The 16,315-nt window shown below is 42.3% G+C and overlaps 2 protein-coding genes across 2 annotated transcripts; both read left to right on the top strand.

Annotated features, from left to right (window-relative positions):
- The first annotated feature begins 2,420 nt into the window (after positions 1–2,420).
- Positions 2,421–3,137, top strand: LOC130998506 (uncharacterized). The gene has a single exon (XM_057923922.1). The coding sequence runs from the start codon at positions 2,421–2,423 to the stop codon at positions 3,135–3,137; it is 717 nt and encodes a 238-aa protein (XP_057779905.1).
- Positions 3,138–11,838: 8,701 nt separating this feature from the next.
- LOC130998505 (uncharacterized) lies at positions 11,839–15,154 on the top strand. Its single transcript, XM_057923921.1, has 6 exons — positions 11,839–12,372; positions 12,475–13,113; positions 13,227–13,913; positions 14,408–14,524; positions 14,626–14,658; positions 14,747–15,154. Exons 1-6 carry the CDS (start codon positions 11,839–11,841, stop codon positions 15,152–15,154), a joined length of 2,418 nt encoding a protein of 805 aa, XP_057779904.1.
- The last annotated feature ends 1,161 nt before the right edge of the window (positions 15,155–16,315 follow it).

Raw genomic sequence — 16,315 nt, 5'->3', positions numbered from 1 at the left:
CCCCATAAGGCACAATTACCACCATTCCTCATTTGTGTGGGATTGCTAAAGAACAAAAAAAAAAAAAAAATCAATTAGGAGCTGTTTTACAAGTACTTTAAAATATAGATAACAAATTTAACTATTGAAACACTTTAATAATTTATAATCTCTTAAAAACTAGAAACATATTACATGTTTTTAGAGCTTATAAGATTTTTAAATAAGTTAGAAACATATTACAACTTATAAGATTTTTAAAACAAACTTATTTAAACACCATATAAACATATTCTAATCTTAGTATACATCCCATTTTCACAACACATCTACCAGGACAAAGAAAATAAATAAAACTAGCATGCCCTCCTGTGCAATGTACATGATATAATATATTTTATTAATTTTAAGATTTAAAATTACGTAAAAATATCAAATGTCATTGTATACGAGTTAGATTAATTGGTAATAAAAAATTAAATATAAATAATTGTATTTTATTTAAAATAGCGTATAATAACAATAATAGTAACTTAATGAATATAATATTAAATTTAATCGGTATTGTGTAATAATAATTAAATTTATAAATCGTAAATAAATAATTTAAGTCAATCTCATTTTGAGTAAATAGCACTAAACCATTAATATAACAAAATTAATAGCCGTCATTTAATATAACAATTTTGGGCCCTTAGAAGTCCAAACTATATTATTATTGAAAGTTCATATTTAAATAGCCCAAAACTAATTAAAATACGAATAATAATAAAAATATATATAACAACAAATATGTTTATGTAAATAAATAAATAAATCTTAGACATAAATTCATATTAAAATTAATACAAGCGTCATTCTCCTTAATTGCATTAAAAACTACTCCCTCCGTCCGTGAATTAAAGCCCCATTTGGAGTTGGGCACGGACTATGATGCACGGATTCGCGCAAAATCAACACCGTGCAGTATCCGATTCTCGCGGGGGCGGGTGCGGGCGCGATTCGCGTGGGATTCGCACGGGATTCGCCACCTGGCGAATCCCCCCAAAAAAAAAATCGGATTCGCGAATCGGGTGTGCCAATCTCACGAATCCGGTTGTGGCGAGGGAGATATAGAGGAAGGAGGGGATGTTTCCGGCAGTAATCTCACCGGAAATATTGGGGGCAAGAGGCGGCGGCGTTTTCAGTTTGTGTGAGTGTGTGTCGTCGTGTTGCTGCTTGAGAGAAAGAGAGATAGAGCAGAGGCGACGGAGAAGAGGATGGGGGCTAGGGAGAGGGCCGACTGTCGGTTCTTCGTCGGAGGAGGAGCCGCGGCGGCGAATTTTGTGTGGATTGCGGGCGGATTCTGGCGTGAAACCCAGAGAGAGAGAGAGAGAGATCTGTGAGTGTGTGCGTGTGATAGAGAGGGGAAAAAATAGGGTTTGAGTTAATTAATTGAGCCCAGGATAGAGATTTGGGCTTGGGCCGTTTTAAATTTTGTTTTAGACTGGTTTAGTTATTCAAAGTTGGGCCCTCATTATTTCTTTTTTAAGCTGGGCCTCTTTATTACTAATCATATTTGACATATATATATATATATATATATATATATATACACACACACACACACACAACACAGACGTATCATTCGCGAATCGTACCCTATAATTTTTAAAAATTCGTATCCCTGCACCCGAATCTTATCGCTTCCGCACCCGCACCCGCACCCCCGCACCTGTGCAACATAGGGCATAGAGCTTAAGAAAGCTGAAAAATGTGTTGTAGGTAAAAGATAAGGGTAGTTGTTTACTTTTTGCTAATCTTTACTTAAGAGAATGCTTTTACTTTATTGACTTTAAGCTTTCCATTTAATTTTATGTTTCAATTTAAGTCTTAATTTTATGTTTAATTGATTAATTAATTTTTACTTTGTGGAATTCGAAACTGAATTCAAATTTAATAGGCAGCAATGTTTCATTCATTTTTTAACCTTCATACAAGGTGATGTTTTGGAGCCAAAACTGCTGAAATAGAAATTTTATTGAAGAAAAGCAAAAACCCTTGAGAGCACAGGCGCAAACAAGGAGAGTCCGGAAAAACCAAAACAAGAAGAAAACAAAAAACCCAAGCGTAAGGAGAAGAAAAACCACAAAAACGAACAAAAGACGGGACCGCAGGCGCCAGAGGAGTCGAGGCGCCAGAGAAGACAAGGTGCCAGAAGAGTCCAGGCGCCGGAGGAGACGAGGCGCCAGAGGGGTCAAGTCGCCAGAGGAGTCAAGGCGACAGAGGAGTCGAGGCTCCAGAGTAGACAAACAAAAATTAATTAAAAGTGCCAATAGAGCCAAAAGTACAAGGGTCCCTCCAAAACTTTGTAGGGAAAAAAACAACTACCATTACAGCTATAAATTCTACCACAGCTCCACCTCATTCAATTCTCACCTACTTTTACTCAAAAACAAAAAATGGTTATAGAAAGGCCAAAGTTACAAGATGATCAAAGAAACAAAGTTTCCCAATGGCTGTTAGAGCATAGCAGTGAAGGCAACCTTCGCCATGGAGCAAAAAAAGAGGCGGCATTTCACTTCAAAGTAAACTTGAAGACCATTTGGAGAATTTGGAGCCAAGTCTCCAATCAAAGAGCATCCGGTATATCTGTCCAGGTTAGATCAATTAGAAAAGGATGTATACACAAGGATAAGATTCTCATTGATGGTGAAAAAGTCAAAAAACTTTCAGTTTTAGAAAGAAGTACACTGAGATGCATGTCGACTCACCTAGGAGTGTCTAAATCTTTGCTTCATCAATGGGTGAAGGAGAAAAAACTGAAACCACATACAAATGCCATAAAACCCTTCCTTACCACACAAAACAAGCTATGTAGGCTTAGGTGGAGCCTTAAACAGCTCAGTGGGGTAAGTGAGGATGGTTTTATACCATTCCAAAGTATGTACAACACCATCCACATAGATGGAAAATGGTTCTATCTTACCAAAACCAATGATAGATACTACCTCCTGCCCGATGAGGAAGAACCACATAGGACATGCAAATCAAAAAGGCATATTGAAAAAATCATGTTTATGTGTGCTGCTGCGAGGCCTATCATTGATGAAGATGGCACAGTCATATTCGATGGAAAGTTAGGCATCTATCCTTTCATAACCACAGAGCCAGCATAAAGGAACTCGAAAAACAGAGTGAAAGGTACGCTGGAAGTTAAGGCAATTGCAGCAATCACTAAGCCCATCATTAGAGACTGCCATATAAAAGAGGTAAGCATACTCAATTTTTTTTTATTAAATGCTATCAGAATATTTGCAAATTCATCATATAGCCTTACTATGGCAGATGGTTCCTGACTTCATGGCCAAGTGGCCGAACATATATATCCAACAAGATAATGCCAAACCACACATTCAAGCAAATGATCCAGAGTTTCAAGCGGTTGCAAATACTAATGGATTTAAATTCCAATTAGTATGCCAGCTAGCTAATTCACAGGATACAAATGTCAACGACCTCAGGTTTTTTAGAGCTATTCAGAGCCTAAAAGATCAAAAACCAGCCAAGAATATCGAGGAGTTACTAGAGAATGTGAAAGCTGCGTACGAGGAATACCGACCAGAGAAGCTCAACAATGTTTTCCTAACCTTACAAGGCTGCTATCAAGAGATAATCAAGTGTAAGGGTGAGAACAACTACAAGATTCCACATATGAATAAGAAAGACTGTCCAGGCAGGGGATGTTACCACGATGTATTCAAGTTGAAGAATCACTTGTCAAGGAAGGTCTAGAGTTCCTACAGATGGAATCAAGTGAAGAAGGTGAAATTTTAAGGCTTGAAGATATCATAGAAGAGCTGAATGAAGTGGTACTTACAGACTAGAATCCTGTAAAAGCCTATGTAATTACAGGTGAAAATGTTTACAAGGACAAACACCATGCATGTTTTTGGGGTGTTTGGAATGTAAACTTTTTGTAGATGTTGCCCTCAAACTTTAACATCATCACTGGGCAATTACAATTACCTCAATTGGCACCAATGTCACTCAATCGGCACCAAAGTCACTTAATCGGCACCAACGATGCCGATTGTGCACCAAAGATGCACAATCGATATCACAGGTACATAGAGAGCATCACAGGTGCACAGAGAGCAACAAAGGTACACAATCGGCATTCACCATGCAAAAACATAAGGCATCACAGAGTACACATAGAGCATCACAGGTACACAATGAAGGCAGACAGAGAACGCAATCAGAGAGCACAAAGAAGGTAGCAAACACATAAGGCATCACCAGCCATCCCCACCAAAGAAGCTGAAATGAAAACACACATAAGGCATCACCAGCCATCCCCACCAAAGTAAACGAAATGAAAACACACCAAAGTAAAAATCACGATTTAACCTGGTTTAACAGAACGAGATAACCTGATTCACTTGGCCTCTTTGCGATCTCGTCTAAAATATTCTCTGAGGTCTGAAATTCGAGCGGCCTTCTCCCGATCGCGTCTGAAAGATTCGTAGAGCTCTGAGATTCGATCGGTCTTTTCCCTCTCTCGTCTAATGTGTTCAGAGAGATGGAAGCCATCAGAATCATAGACCGGTGATTCAGAGAGAGATTCCTCCGATTCAGAGAGAGGGAGGCGCGGCGGCTCAGTTTCTGGCAGCAACCACAGCGCCGCTTCAGATACCGGCGACATCTGCTCCGATTCAGAGAGAGGGAGGCGAGACACTTCGGTATCCGGCAGCAACCACGGCGCCGCTTCAGCTACCGGCGACATCTGCTCCGATTCAGAGAGAGGAAGACGAGCCGCTTCAGTATCCAGCAGCAACCACGGCGCCGCTTCAGATACCGACGTTGTTTTCTCCGATTCAGAGATAGGAAGGTGTGGCGGCTCGGTTTCAGCTAGCAACCACGGCGCCAATTCACAGAGATCAGAGGCCGGGGTTTCCGACACAATCGATTCAGTTTCAAAGGGATGATCCATGGAGTAACACAACAATGGTAGATTTAGGAAGAACAAGAGAGAGACGATGCAAAGAGAGAAGAACGCGGCACACTCTAGGGTTTGGTAGAGAGAGAGAGAGGCGACTGCGAAATGAATTGGAATTCTCTAGAATTCCATTTGAGAGAGAAAGACTAAATTAATAGACATAAATTTATTTTGCATTAATTAAGGATGAATACTTAAATCTATAATTAAGTAGGTTAAAAAATGAGAACCCTGATCCGAACCCGCATCTTGACCTAAATCGTTTTAATGACATTATTCAATTATACAAATGACACTTCCTGTAATTGACACTATTCGGTTATATAAATGACACTGTAACATTAAAATGTTATAGTGTCATTTTCAATCTTATAGTGTCATTTACAATCTTAGAGTGTCAATTATAGAAAAAATATCATTTATATTTTTGAATATTGTCAATTATACACAGTGTTATTTGCAATGTTATAGTGTCATTTATATAACAGAATAGTGTCAATTACAGACAATGTCATTTATATAACCGAATATTGTCATTTATACAATTTGGGTCAGATACAGGTTTGGATCAGGATGCGGATCAATCCGGTTGTACTCAAGACCACTTCTTCCTTTTTTTCACTTTAAGAAGGGATAATATTACCACTCCATTTTTACTGTAATAATATTATCCTTCCCTCGAGTGAAAAATAAGAAATGAAAAATTGTGATTTCTCTTTTGTAGAAAATAAGAAAAAAAATTAGGCATTTAAATGCATAAATTTTTATTATTCTCTTTTTTGTCATGATAAATTTATCCATAACAAAAAGAAACACATCCATAGTGGAGAAAGTTCAAATTGTAGAAAATTATCTTCTGTTACCTTTGATATGTTTATTGTCTTATATCCCAAAGAGATAATTTTTATGTTCGATTTGATTATTTAATTGTTCAATTATTTCTTTGTTCCAGTTTAATCAATAGATTTTTTAGGAATGGGAATAATAACCGCAGGTATACTAGCCCCTAATAGGTAGGGTATGGGTGTAAAATTTTGGAAGCAGGTACGAAATTTATACCCGTGTTGGCTTCGGAGGTATAGATATCCACCCCAAACCCGCTTTGATTGTATTTTTATATGTTTGATAGAATTTTTGTTAGAAGATATATTTAAATTTTAATTGTGAAATTTATGCCCCGAACTCGTCTCGTTGCTGTCCTAAAGATAATCTGTTCAATTAAATTGCTCCCCCGTTGCAATTAGTCAATTTATAAATAAAAAAATATTTTATAATGGTTATACTTCTATTTTCTTTATACATATTATTAATATAAAATTGTTTGCGATTATTCATATGTAATACATTGCATTTATGTGTTATATTGTTTCCTGAATAAATAATAATTTGTTAAATTTAATAATCTTGAAAATTAGTAACAATGAATAATTGAAGTTTTTGATAAAATACAACGATATGTCGTAATATTTTTATTATGATGTGTTTCTGTCATGATAAAGTTAATATTCACGAAGAATATTAAAATATTGAGGTTGCCATATTTTAAAGTTTTATTTGAATTTTTTATTCATTTAGTATTCATCATTAAATTATTTTATTCATTTGACGAGTCCAAACGAGTTTTAAAGGAGCATTGCGACTCCTTCTCCCCTGTGATTGTTGGGATTATTGAGCCTAAGACGAATCTCAAGAAGACTTATTCTAGATTTTGGCGTTCTCTGAATCTTATTCCTTGTTTTCAAAATTCAAGAGACAACATGAGTTCGAATATTTGGGTTTTTTCTCATCCTTCTGTTACTCATGATGTGATTTTCTCCTCGGAGCAGGTGGTTATCATGAACTGCAGATGGTCGACGTGGAATTTTAAAATCGCGGTGGTGCATGGCGTTAACACGTTTGCTGGCAGACGGCGTTTGTGGTTGGATCTTCTGGATCATATTGATGGTAATGTTGTCTTTATTGGCGATTTTAATGCGGTGAAAGGCGCCCATGAAAGAAGTAGTGATTGTATGCCTAACTCTACTGCTTGTGCGGAGTTCTGTGATTTCATTGAAGCCACCGGTTTCATTGAGGCGCCTACGGTTGGTCTACATTACACGTGGTCTGGTCGTAGATTTATGCCTACCCATGTGGAGTCTCGTCTGGATAGAGCGATTTATGCTGACTCTTTTGCAAATCTCTGGAGTTCGGTTTTTGTTCAAGCTCTTCCACGTATTACCTCGGATCATTCTCCGCTTGTTCTTCATTGCATGGTGGATGCTCCTCCTCGCCATCATTTCTTTAAGTTCCTTAACATGTGGACCTTACATCCGGATTTTCTCCATACGGTGGAACGGTCCTGGCAGATGGATACCGAGATTGGCTGCCCGATTTTTAAAGTTATGCATAAATTAAAGCATCTTCGGCAGGTTCTTCGCGCGTGGAATCGGAATGTTTTTGGAAATGTTGATTCTTGCATCATGAATAATCAACAAGAGCTTTTGGAAATTCAAGACCAGATTGCCAGGGAAGGTTACACGGAGGATCTCTTTAATAAAGAAGTGGAAGCCCAAGCTAAGATCAACGTTGTGCTTTCCAGGCAGAGCTCGCTTTTACAGCAAAAAAGCCGGGTGTCTTGGCTTCAAGATGGAGACAGGAATACGAAGTTCTTTCATGCGATGCTTAGGTTTCGTCGTAAACCTCACATCGTTTCTCACATGGAGATCAATGGAGATATGAATTACGATCAAAAGGTTATTGGGGATCATATAGTGGATTTCTTCTCTTCTTTGTTTTCGACTAGCAGTAATACTAATACTGATATTACGGCGGTTGAGGCGGTTATTGAGAAGATGGTTGAAGATCGTTATAATAATTTGCTCATTCGTTTGCCGGATGAAGAGGAAATTTCTGCTACGGTTTTTCAGATGGAGCCGAACAGCTCGCCTGGGCCTGATGGTTTCTCGGGTAAGTTCTTTCAGCATTGTTGGTCGATTATTAAAGTGGATATTTGGTGTGCTGTTCAAGCCTTTTTCAGGAATTCTTATCTTCCTCAAGGCTGTAATTCTAATACCTTGGTGTTGATTCCTAAGAAAGATGTCGTCAATTCGGTCTCGGATCTGAGACCGATTGTTTTGTCCAACTTTCTTTACAAGATTATTAGTAAGGTGTTGGCGTCTAGACTAAGCCAGGTGGCTGCTGTTTATGTCTCCCGTCATCAGTTTGGTTTTATTAGCGGCCGTTCCATTCACGATTGTATTCTGATTGGGTCGGAAGGCGTGAACTGTATGCATCGTACGAGCCGTGGTCAAAACATGGCTTGCAAGATTGACATCAAAAAAGCTTTTGATACTCTCAGCTGGGATTTCCTGCTTAACGTTCTTCGTGTTGCTGGCTATGATTCAAAGTTCATTAGTTGGATTGAGATTCTGCTTCATTCGGCTAGGATTTCTATTCTGTACAATGGTCAGCTTAAAGGTTATTTTGCGTGTTCAAGGGGTGTTCGACAGGGCGATCCTCTTTCTCCTATTCTTTTTGGAATCGCCGAGGATGTTCTTGGTAAGCTCTTTGCAAATTGTGTTAACGCGGGCACCCTTACCCCGATGCAAATGAGACAGGGAATTAATTTTCCCACTCATCTTTTATATGCGGATGATATTCTGGTTTTCTGTCACGCCACGGTCACGAACGCTTACACCATTCAGAAAATTATAGAATATTATGGTCAAATTTCAGATCAAATTGTGAGCCCGGAAAAGTCACAATTTTTTTTTACTAGCAAAGTTCCTTCTCAAACCTGCAGGGCTATAAGGAGCTTATTGAGATTTTCCCAGGGCAACTTTCCAATTTCTTACCTTGGGGTTCCTATCTTTAAGGGCCGTGTGCGTGCCTCCTATCTTCGACCGATACATGATTGTGTGATAAACAAGTTCGCGAAATGGAAGGGATTACAGTTGTCGATGGCTGGGAGGATTTGCCTGATCAGGTCGGTTATCCAAAGCTCCCTGACGCACTCCATGATGATTTATAGATGGCCGACTGCTCTTATTAAGGAGCTCGATGCGTGCTGCCGTAATTTCCTTTGGACTGGCAACATCAAGCAGACGCCGTCTTGTTCTGTGAGTTGGAAGAGGGTCTGCTCGATTAAGGAGGAGGGCGGTCTCGGGGTAAGGTCATTCGAAATCATGAATAAGAGCTATCTCATGAAAATGGCATGGAAGGTGGTTGGTGGGTGTGAGTTCGGATATGATTTGATTAGAGATAGATATCTCGATCGCTTTGGGCGTTGTAAATCTCTGGTGGCTGCTTCTACTATCTGGATGAGCTTACGTGAGGAAATTGATGGCTTGGTGGCGGATTCGTACTCGTATATTGGTGACGGCACTTCTACTTCGTTCTGGTATGACGACTGGCTTGGGTATAATCTTATGAATAAATGCGGTATTCCGCTTTTCATGCTTCCGTTTCTTACTCAATCGGTGGCTGATTATTTCTACGATGGGGTCTGGCATTTCACGCAAGCCTTTGTTAATGCTTTTCCTGAGATAGTGTGTGATATTTTACTCACTCCTCTTGGTTCTGAGGGAGATGTGCGTTTCTGGAAACCCTCGTTGCAAGGGAATGTCACTACTGCGTTGGCCTTCAACAAGCATTGTCATCATTTTCCGAAGGTGTCTTGGGGTTCTTGGCTTTGGGAATCTTTTATTCCAATTCGACGTTCTTTGATCTGTTGGCGTCTTCTTCATTATAGAGTGCCGACTTATGATCGCCTTATCCGCTACGGTATGATCATGCCTAACGTCTGTTTGCTTTGCTTAAAAGGAAGTGAGTCTCAGGATCACCTTTTCTGGAATTGTGAGCGTGTGAAGAATATTTGGGCTACGTTACTTGGGTGGTTTAATTTCACGCAAGGGTTGCAAGAGAATGATATTCATAGTTTTTTGGTTGCAGCTTGGCAGTATAAACTTAGTCCCCTCACCGGTAATTTCTGGAAAGTGGGTATCATCACGGTCATCTGGGCCATCTGGATGCAGAGAAACAATTGTATCTTTGATAATCAAAAGTTCGAAGCAAGTCGTGTCATTCACACTGTGAAAGTTGCTTTCAAAGAGATTGATGATAACTTTTCTAAATTAGGCTACATGTGGAATTCTTGGTCGGATTATCTGATTCTCCGGGCAGTGGGTGTTACTACCAGGAGTGCTCCTCCTCCGGAGTTTGTAGAGGTGCATTGGTGGCCACCTGTGGCGCCGTGGATCAAAGTGAATACTGATGGATCGGCGACGGGAGCTCCGGGCACTATTGCTGCAGGTGGGGTGTTTAGAGATAACTGGAATGTGGTGCGTGGTTGTTTTCACTTCAAAGGTGGCTCGGGTTTTGACTTCGAAGCGGAACTCCTGGCTGTTATCTCAGCGATTCAAATTGCTCACAATCGTGGATGGCACAAGCTTTGGATTGAAGCAGATTCCACCTACGTGATATCCATTCTTAATTCTCGTTCTTTAAATGTGCCTTGGCGTTTTAAGGCGGCGTGGAATAGGATTTTAAAGATGTTAGATGCTTTCTCGCTGCAGGTTTCTCACATCTTTAGAGAAGGAAACAAGGCGGCAGATTTAATGGCTAACCAACAACGTTCGGAAGGGTGGTGGCCGCACGAGATTGAGGAGATTAGGGCTGCGGTTCGCCTTGACATGGCTTCGCATAGCCATCTGCGTCAGAAACGGTAGTTGGGGCTGATGGGTTGTTGTTTGGTTCGGCTTTTTCTTGGTTTTGTTGGCATCTGTTTGGGGAGATCTTGGTTTGGGTTTTTCTACGATCACTTGGCAGGCGTTTGGATTTGGGGATGGAGGTTGTGGAGTGCTCACGGAGATGGCATATACCCGGATGTTTTGCTCTGGTTTTTCTTTGTTTGGGTTTGTTCTTCTTACGGCGACGGCGTCTAACCGGCCGTTTAGTTTTTTTCTTGGGGTGAGAGCCGGGATAGTTTGGGGACGATGGTTAGGCCGGAGTTCCGGAAACTTTCCCTTCCGCTCTTTCCTACTATCGTTTTGTGTTTAGACGAGTACTCTTTTTCCTTTTCACGGTTTTTCCCACTGGGTTTTCCGTGAAAAGATTTTAATGAGGTTCGGCCCTTAGTCTGCTCCTTCTGTGCTTTCAAGGGTTTTTTTGGGTTTTTTCTTTTCTTTTTATATATAAAATCGTCATTTAATTAAAAATTGTTTCTCCTAAAATAACATAATTAGTATTTCTAAAGAACATTACATGCTCTTGAAGAGTAATTTTCTTTAAACTCTTATTGGAAAGCACGGACTCTGGCAGGTATAACTATGTCTCTTTTAGGAGCTCATCCTCGACAGGAGGAGTTTATATCGATCCTCCTGGGAAGAAAGGGGGGAATAAGCCTTTAATGACAGCTCGGCATGGTTGTTCCCCTGAACCTGTGGAATTCTTGGAGAACGTGGCTGCTGCTCAATCTGCTGGTGCAGTGATTCAGAATTTGACCATTGATTCCTCATCTTCTGGAGCCTTACAGCGAATGTCAGAAGTCGCTGCTAGAGCCTCTCCGCAGAGATGGGGGGATGATGAGGTTGACATTGATGTTGATCCTCTTCAGGAGGATGGCCTTTTTCCAGTTTCCCGATGAATGTGCTGTGTTGGAATATCAGAGGCATTATGCCTCTTCTTTCCCAGTACTGCAGCACTTATAGACCGAGTTTTCTTGGTGTTCTCGAGCCTAAATCTCGGTTCTCTGGTATCCCGAGCTCTTATTGGCGTTCTTTGCATCTCTCCCTAGTTCATCAGAATGATCGTGGCAGACGTTGTTCTAATATCTGGGTTTTTGCTGATCCCTCTTTGACTCCGGATGTGGTTTTCTCTTCTTCTCAGGTTGTGATCCTTAGATGCTCTATCATGGGGATTGTCTGCACGTTAGCTTCACTCATGCTTCCTGTGATTACACTGAGCGTCGTCAGCTCTGGCTGGATGTGGATCCTTTCATGGTAGGTCATTTTCTTATGATTGGTGATTTCAACGCGGTCTTGGGTGCTCATGAGCGTCGGGGTCGTAGAAATCTAGCTTCTAGGCCTTGCTCCGAGTTTCGTTCTTTCATTGAGGATCACGACTTGATTCAGCCTGATTCCTCTGGTCCTTTCTTTACTTGGACGGATCGGCGGAGGTTCCCTTCTCCGATTGAGTCTGTTCTGGACAAAGCCCTTTTCTCTCAGGACTTCTCAGATGTTTGGTATTCTGCTTCTGCGTTGGTTCTCCCTAGGCTGGGTTCCGATCACTCTCCTATTCTTTTGAGATGCCAGGATACGGCCTCTACCCCGGCAGGTCATCCGTTTCGGTTCCTGAATATGTGGTGCTCTCATGAGGGGTTTTTGGATCAGATTCGTGCCTCTTGGTCTTCACCGCTGGATTATCTTTGTCCTATGGTCCGTGTTATGAAAAAGTTGAAACGTCTTCGCCCGACTCTCAAGGCCTGGAACCGGGAAACCTTTGGGAACTAAAATACTGCCCTGGCTGAGCTACAACAGGGTTTGAGTCTCCTTCAGGAGGGAATTGATGAGCAGGGCTACACGGATGATCTTCTTGACCAGGAGGTTAGTTTGCAGGCTCGCATTGACACGATCCTCTTGCCGAAATCTGAACACCTGCGGCAGCAAAGTCGGGTCTCTTGGCTTTCTGACGGTGATAGAAATACCCGTTTTTTCCATTCTATGGTGAAATGGCGTCGTTCAAACCAAACCATCAAGAAGCTTAGTATCGATGGCGTTATGTCGGAGGATTCGGCCACCATGGCGGCTCATGTGGTTCATTTCTATAAGGATCTTTTTTCTGAGCCGAGTTCTGGGGTTGTGGATAGATCCTGGGTCTCTGGATACATTCCATCTTCTGTCACTGCAGCTCAGTCTGCTTTGCTTACTACGCTCCCCTCTGCTGATGATATTCGCTCGGTGGTCTTCTCTATGCATGGGAATAGTGCCCCTGGCCCGGATGGGTTTAATGGTGCCTTCTTCCATCATTCTTGGGAGGTGGTGGGGGAGGATATGGTTGCCGCGGTGAGACGTTCTCTCTTGGTTATCTTCCTCACGGGCTCAACTCCAATCTTCTATGCCTTCTTCCCAAGAAAGCGGATGCGGTTCTTGTTTCGAATTATCGACCTATTATTCTCGGTAATTTCTTTTTCAAAATTATCACCAAAATTCTGGCCTCTCGGCTGAATGCGGTGGCGGTAGAGATTGTTTCTGCCAACTAGTTCGGCTTTATTTCGGGACGTTCTATTCAGGAGTGTATTTTGCTTGCTTCTGAAGATGTCAACTGCATAGAACGTTCGATTCAGGGGAGAAATATGGCCCTCAAGGTCGACATCCGGAAGGCCTTTGATACTTTGAGCTGGGAGTTTGTTGATGTAGTTTTGGACAGCTTTGGGTCCCCTCTTCTTTTCCGTCAGTGGATCAGCGTCATCTTCCAGTCGGCTAGGATTTCTGTCCTCTTTAAGCAGCACGGGTTCTTTAGCTGCTCCCGTGGGGTTCGGCAGGGTGATCATTTATCTCCTATTTTGTTTGCTTTAGCTGAGGAGGTTTTGAGCCACCTTCTTTTGGATGCTGCGGATAAGGGCTTCATTGGTCGTATGAGGATGTTTCGTTCGCTGCTTTTCCCTTCCCATCTCCTGTATGCCGATGATGTTCTTTTATTTTGTAAAGTTGACAGACGCAGTTGCAGGATGATTGAGTCTATCCTTCAGATTTATGCTAATGTCTCGGGTCAATACTGTAATAAAGCCAAATCCACCGTCTATTTTGGCAAAGGGGTCTCTCTTCAGTTACGTCGCCGGCTTCAGAGGGATTTGGGCTTCTTCTCTGGTTTCCTGCCTTTCGTCTATTTGGGAGTACCTGTCTTCGCTGTCGTGCCTCTTCTGCTCGTCTGGCTTGCATTCAGGATCGCATCATTGCTTATTTTCCTAAGTGGCAAGGCATGCAACTGTCTATGGCTGGTCATATTTGTCTGGTCACCTCGGTCATTCAGAGCGCGGCTGTTCATAGCATGTTGATTTATAAGTGGCCGGCTAAGCTGCTTCATGACCTGGATCGTGCTTGTCGGTCCTTTATTTGGACGTACAGCACCACTTCTAAGCCACGGTCTTCGGTGGCTTAGAATAGAGTTTGTGCTCCTAAGGCCCAGGGTAGGTTGAACGTTAAGTCTTTCTCCCACATCAGTCAGAGTTTCATGCTTAGGTTGGGGTGGTTGTTGATCACTTCAGATTTCTTGGGTTTCCAACTGTTCCGGCAACGTTATTTGGATTCCTGTCTGTGGCCTCGTTCTCCTTGGTTTTCTTCTACGATTTGGCTTGGCTACCGGCTGGTGGACAGGATTGGGATCCCAGCCGTCGATTATCAGTTTCTCACGCAGCCTATTTCGGACTATTATTTTGATGGCACTTGGCACTTCACTCTGGATTTTGTTCAGATTTTTCCGGACATTACTGTTGACATCGTGTCTGTTCCTATCAATGGTGGGGAGAATCGCCGGGCTTGGACTCATTCTCATTTTGGAGATGTCTCCTCTGCGCTTGCCATGGATCATGTTCGTCCTAGTTACCCAGATGTGGATTGGGGCAAGTTGATTTGGGCATCATTTATTCCGATGAGACGGTCCATTGTGACTTGGCGGGTTATTCTGGGCAGGCTCCCTACGGCCAGTTCTATGAGTCGCTCTGGGTACATCGGTCCGGGTTGGTGTCCTCTTTGCAGGAATGCGAGTGAGGATATCAGTCATCTGTTTTAGGAGTGCGATGTTGTTAGACAGGTTTGGGGTTCCCTCTTCACTTGGTTCAGGGTGGATGGTTCGTCGATCCAAGAAATTGGGAGCTTCATCATTTGGGCTATGAAAAGGCCGGTGAGCAAGCAGGAGAACAACCTCTGGCGGGTTGGTGTTATGTCTGCTATTTGGAGTCTCTGGAATCTCAGGAACAAAGCTATTTTTGATGAGGCTCCGGTTTCCGTTGTGGCTCTGGCTATTCAGGTCAAAGCCTTCATCCTGGAAGCCTCTCGTATCAGTCTGGGGGAGATGGCTAATTCTGTTGAGGAGCTTCTTATTCTTCATGGTCTTGGGGTGCCGGGTAGACCTCATCGCCCTACATCTTACATTTATGTGTTTTGGCTTCCCCCTCCTCATCCGTGGCGAAAGATTAATATTGATGGCTCGGTTCATTGATGGCTCGGTTCATGGCTCCTCTCCCCTTATTCATGTTGGAGGGGTTTTTCGTGATTCCTCGTCTGTTTTGGGTTGCTTCCATTTCTCTGCTGGTCGTGGTTGGGCGTTTGAAGCGGAGCTTCTTGCCCTCATCATTGCTCTTGAGTAGGTTGTGGTTCAGGGTTGGGACTATGTGTGGATTGAGACGGACTGCACTTACATGGTCGATTTCTTCCGTTCGCGTTCCCACACGGTTCCTTGGAGGTTCTTCAGTCGTTGGCGGAAGGTACTTTCTTCCATTGCTGAGCTTCATATTATTATCACTCACATTTACAGGGAAGGGAATCATGTTGCTGACTTCATGGCCTCTTCGGTGGTGGAGGAAGTAATCTGGTCATTTGCGATCCCGGATATACATCAGCTAGTTAGCGATGACAAAAGATGCCTGCCTTATGTTCGTATTGTCCTTTAAGAGTGTTGTGTTTTCCAGGGAAGTTACTGTCCTTTTCTTGGTTTTCGTTTTATGGTTTTCTTTGGTTTTTGGTTGTTTCTTGGGTCCGCTGGTTTTGGGTGGTTGTCCCTTCTTGGCGTGTTTCCAAGTCTTTACCGTGCTTTGGTTTAGTGTTAGCTCCCGGGGGCTCTGGCTTGTGTTGGGTTCTGGTGGTTGGCCTGGTCCTTTAGTCCAACGTTTCTTGGGTGGTGCAAGGAGTCTAAGGTTTGGGAGGCAACAGCTTGATCAGCATTCCTTGAAGTGATTTGTCCAGTAGATGCTAGCAGGAGTGTCTTCATTGCAATAGGCTTAATATCTCTGGTTTGTATGGTTTGGTTGTTCTGAACTCTTGGTCTCTGCTCCTCTGATGGTCGTACCATTATGAGCATGGGAAACCTCGTGGGAAGTCTTTGGTTACCCCAATTACTTTATCCCGTGAAGATGGCCTTCAATGTGAAGTTTCTAATAATTTATTTTAAGAATGAGATTCTGAAAAGTAATTGCATTAGGAGACTCACTGCTAGCGGAGAATCGGGTCTGACCGGATTGGTTATTTTTCTTGATGTTGCTTCTCTGTACCTTGCTCTGCACACTCCTCGAGGATAGCGGTTCTTAAGGCTTGGGTCTGGTTTGAGATGGTTTGGTTGTGGAGCCTCTTGGGTCCCTTCGCTGTTCTGGAGGATATGTTGGGG

This window comes from Salvia miltiorrhiza, chromosome 8, assembly GCF_028751815.1.
Source record: "Salvia miltiorrhiza cultivar Shanhuang (shh) chromosome 8, IMPLAD_Smil_shh, whole genome shotgun sequence".
NCBI lineage: Eukaryota > Viridiplantae > Streptophyta > Magnoliopsida > Lamiales > Lamiaceae > Salvia > Salvia miltiorrhiza.
This window is presented reverse-complemented; position numbering and strand designations above follow the sequence as displayed.

Coding starts and splice junctions, on each gene's coding strand:
- LOC130998506 (XM_057923922.1), top strand. CDS start 2,421: ATGGTTATAGAAAGGCCAAAGTTACAAGATGATCAAAGAAACAAAGTT.
- LOC130998505 (XM_057923921.1), top strand. CDS start 11,839: ATGCTCTATCATGGGGATTGTCTGCACGTTAGCTTCACTCATGCTTCC. Junction 12,373..12,474: donor TGGATTATCTTTGTCCTATG/GTCCGTGTTATG, acceptor GAGCTACAACAG/GGTTTGAGTCTCCTTCAGGA. Junction 14,659..14,746: donor AGTTCTATGAGTCGCTCTGG/GTACATCGGTCC, acceptor GTTGTTAGACAG/GTTTGGGGTTCCCTCTTCAC.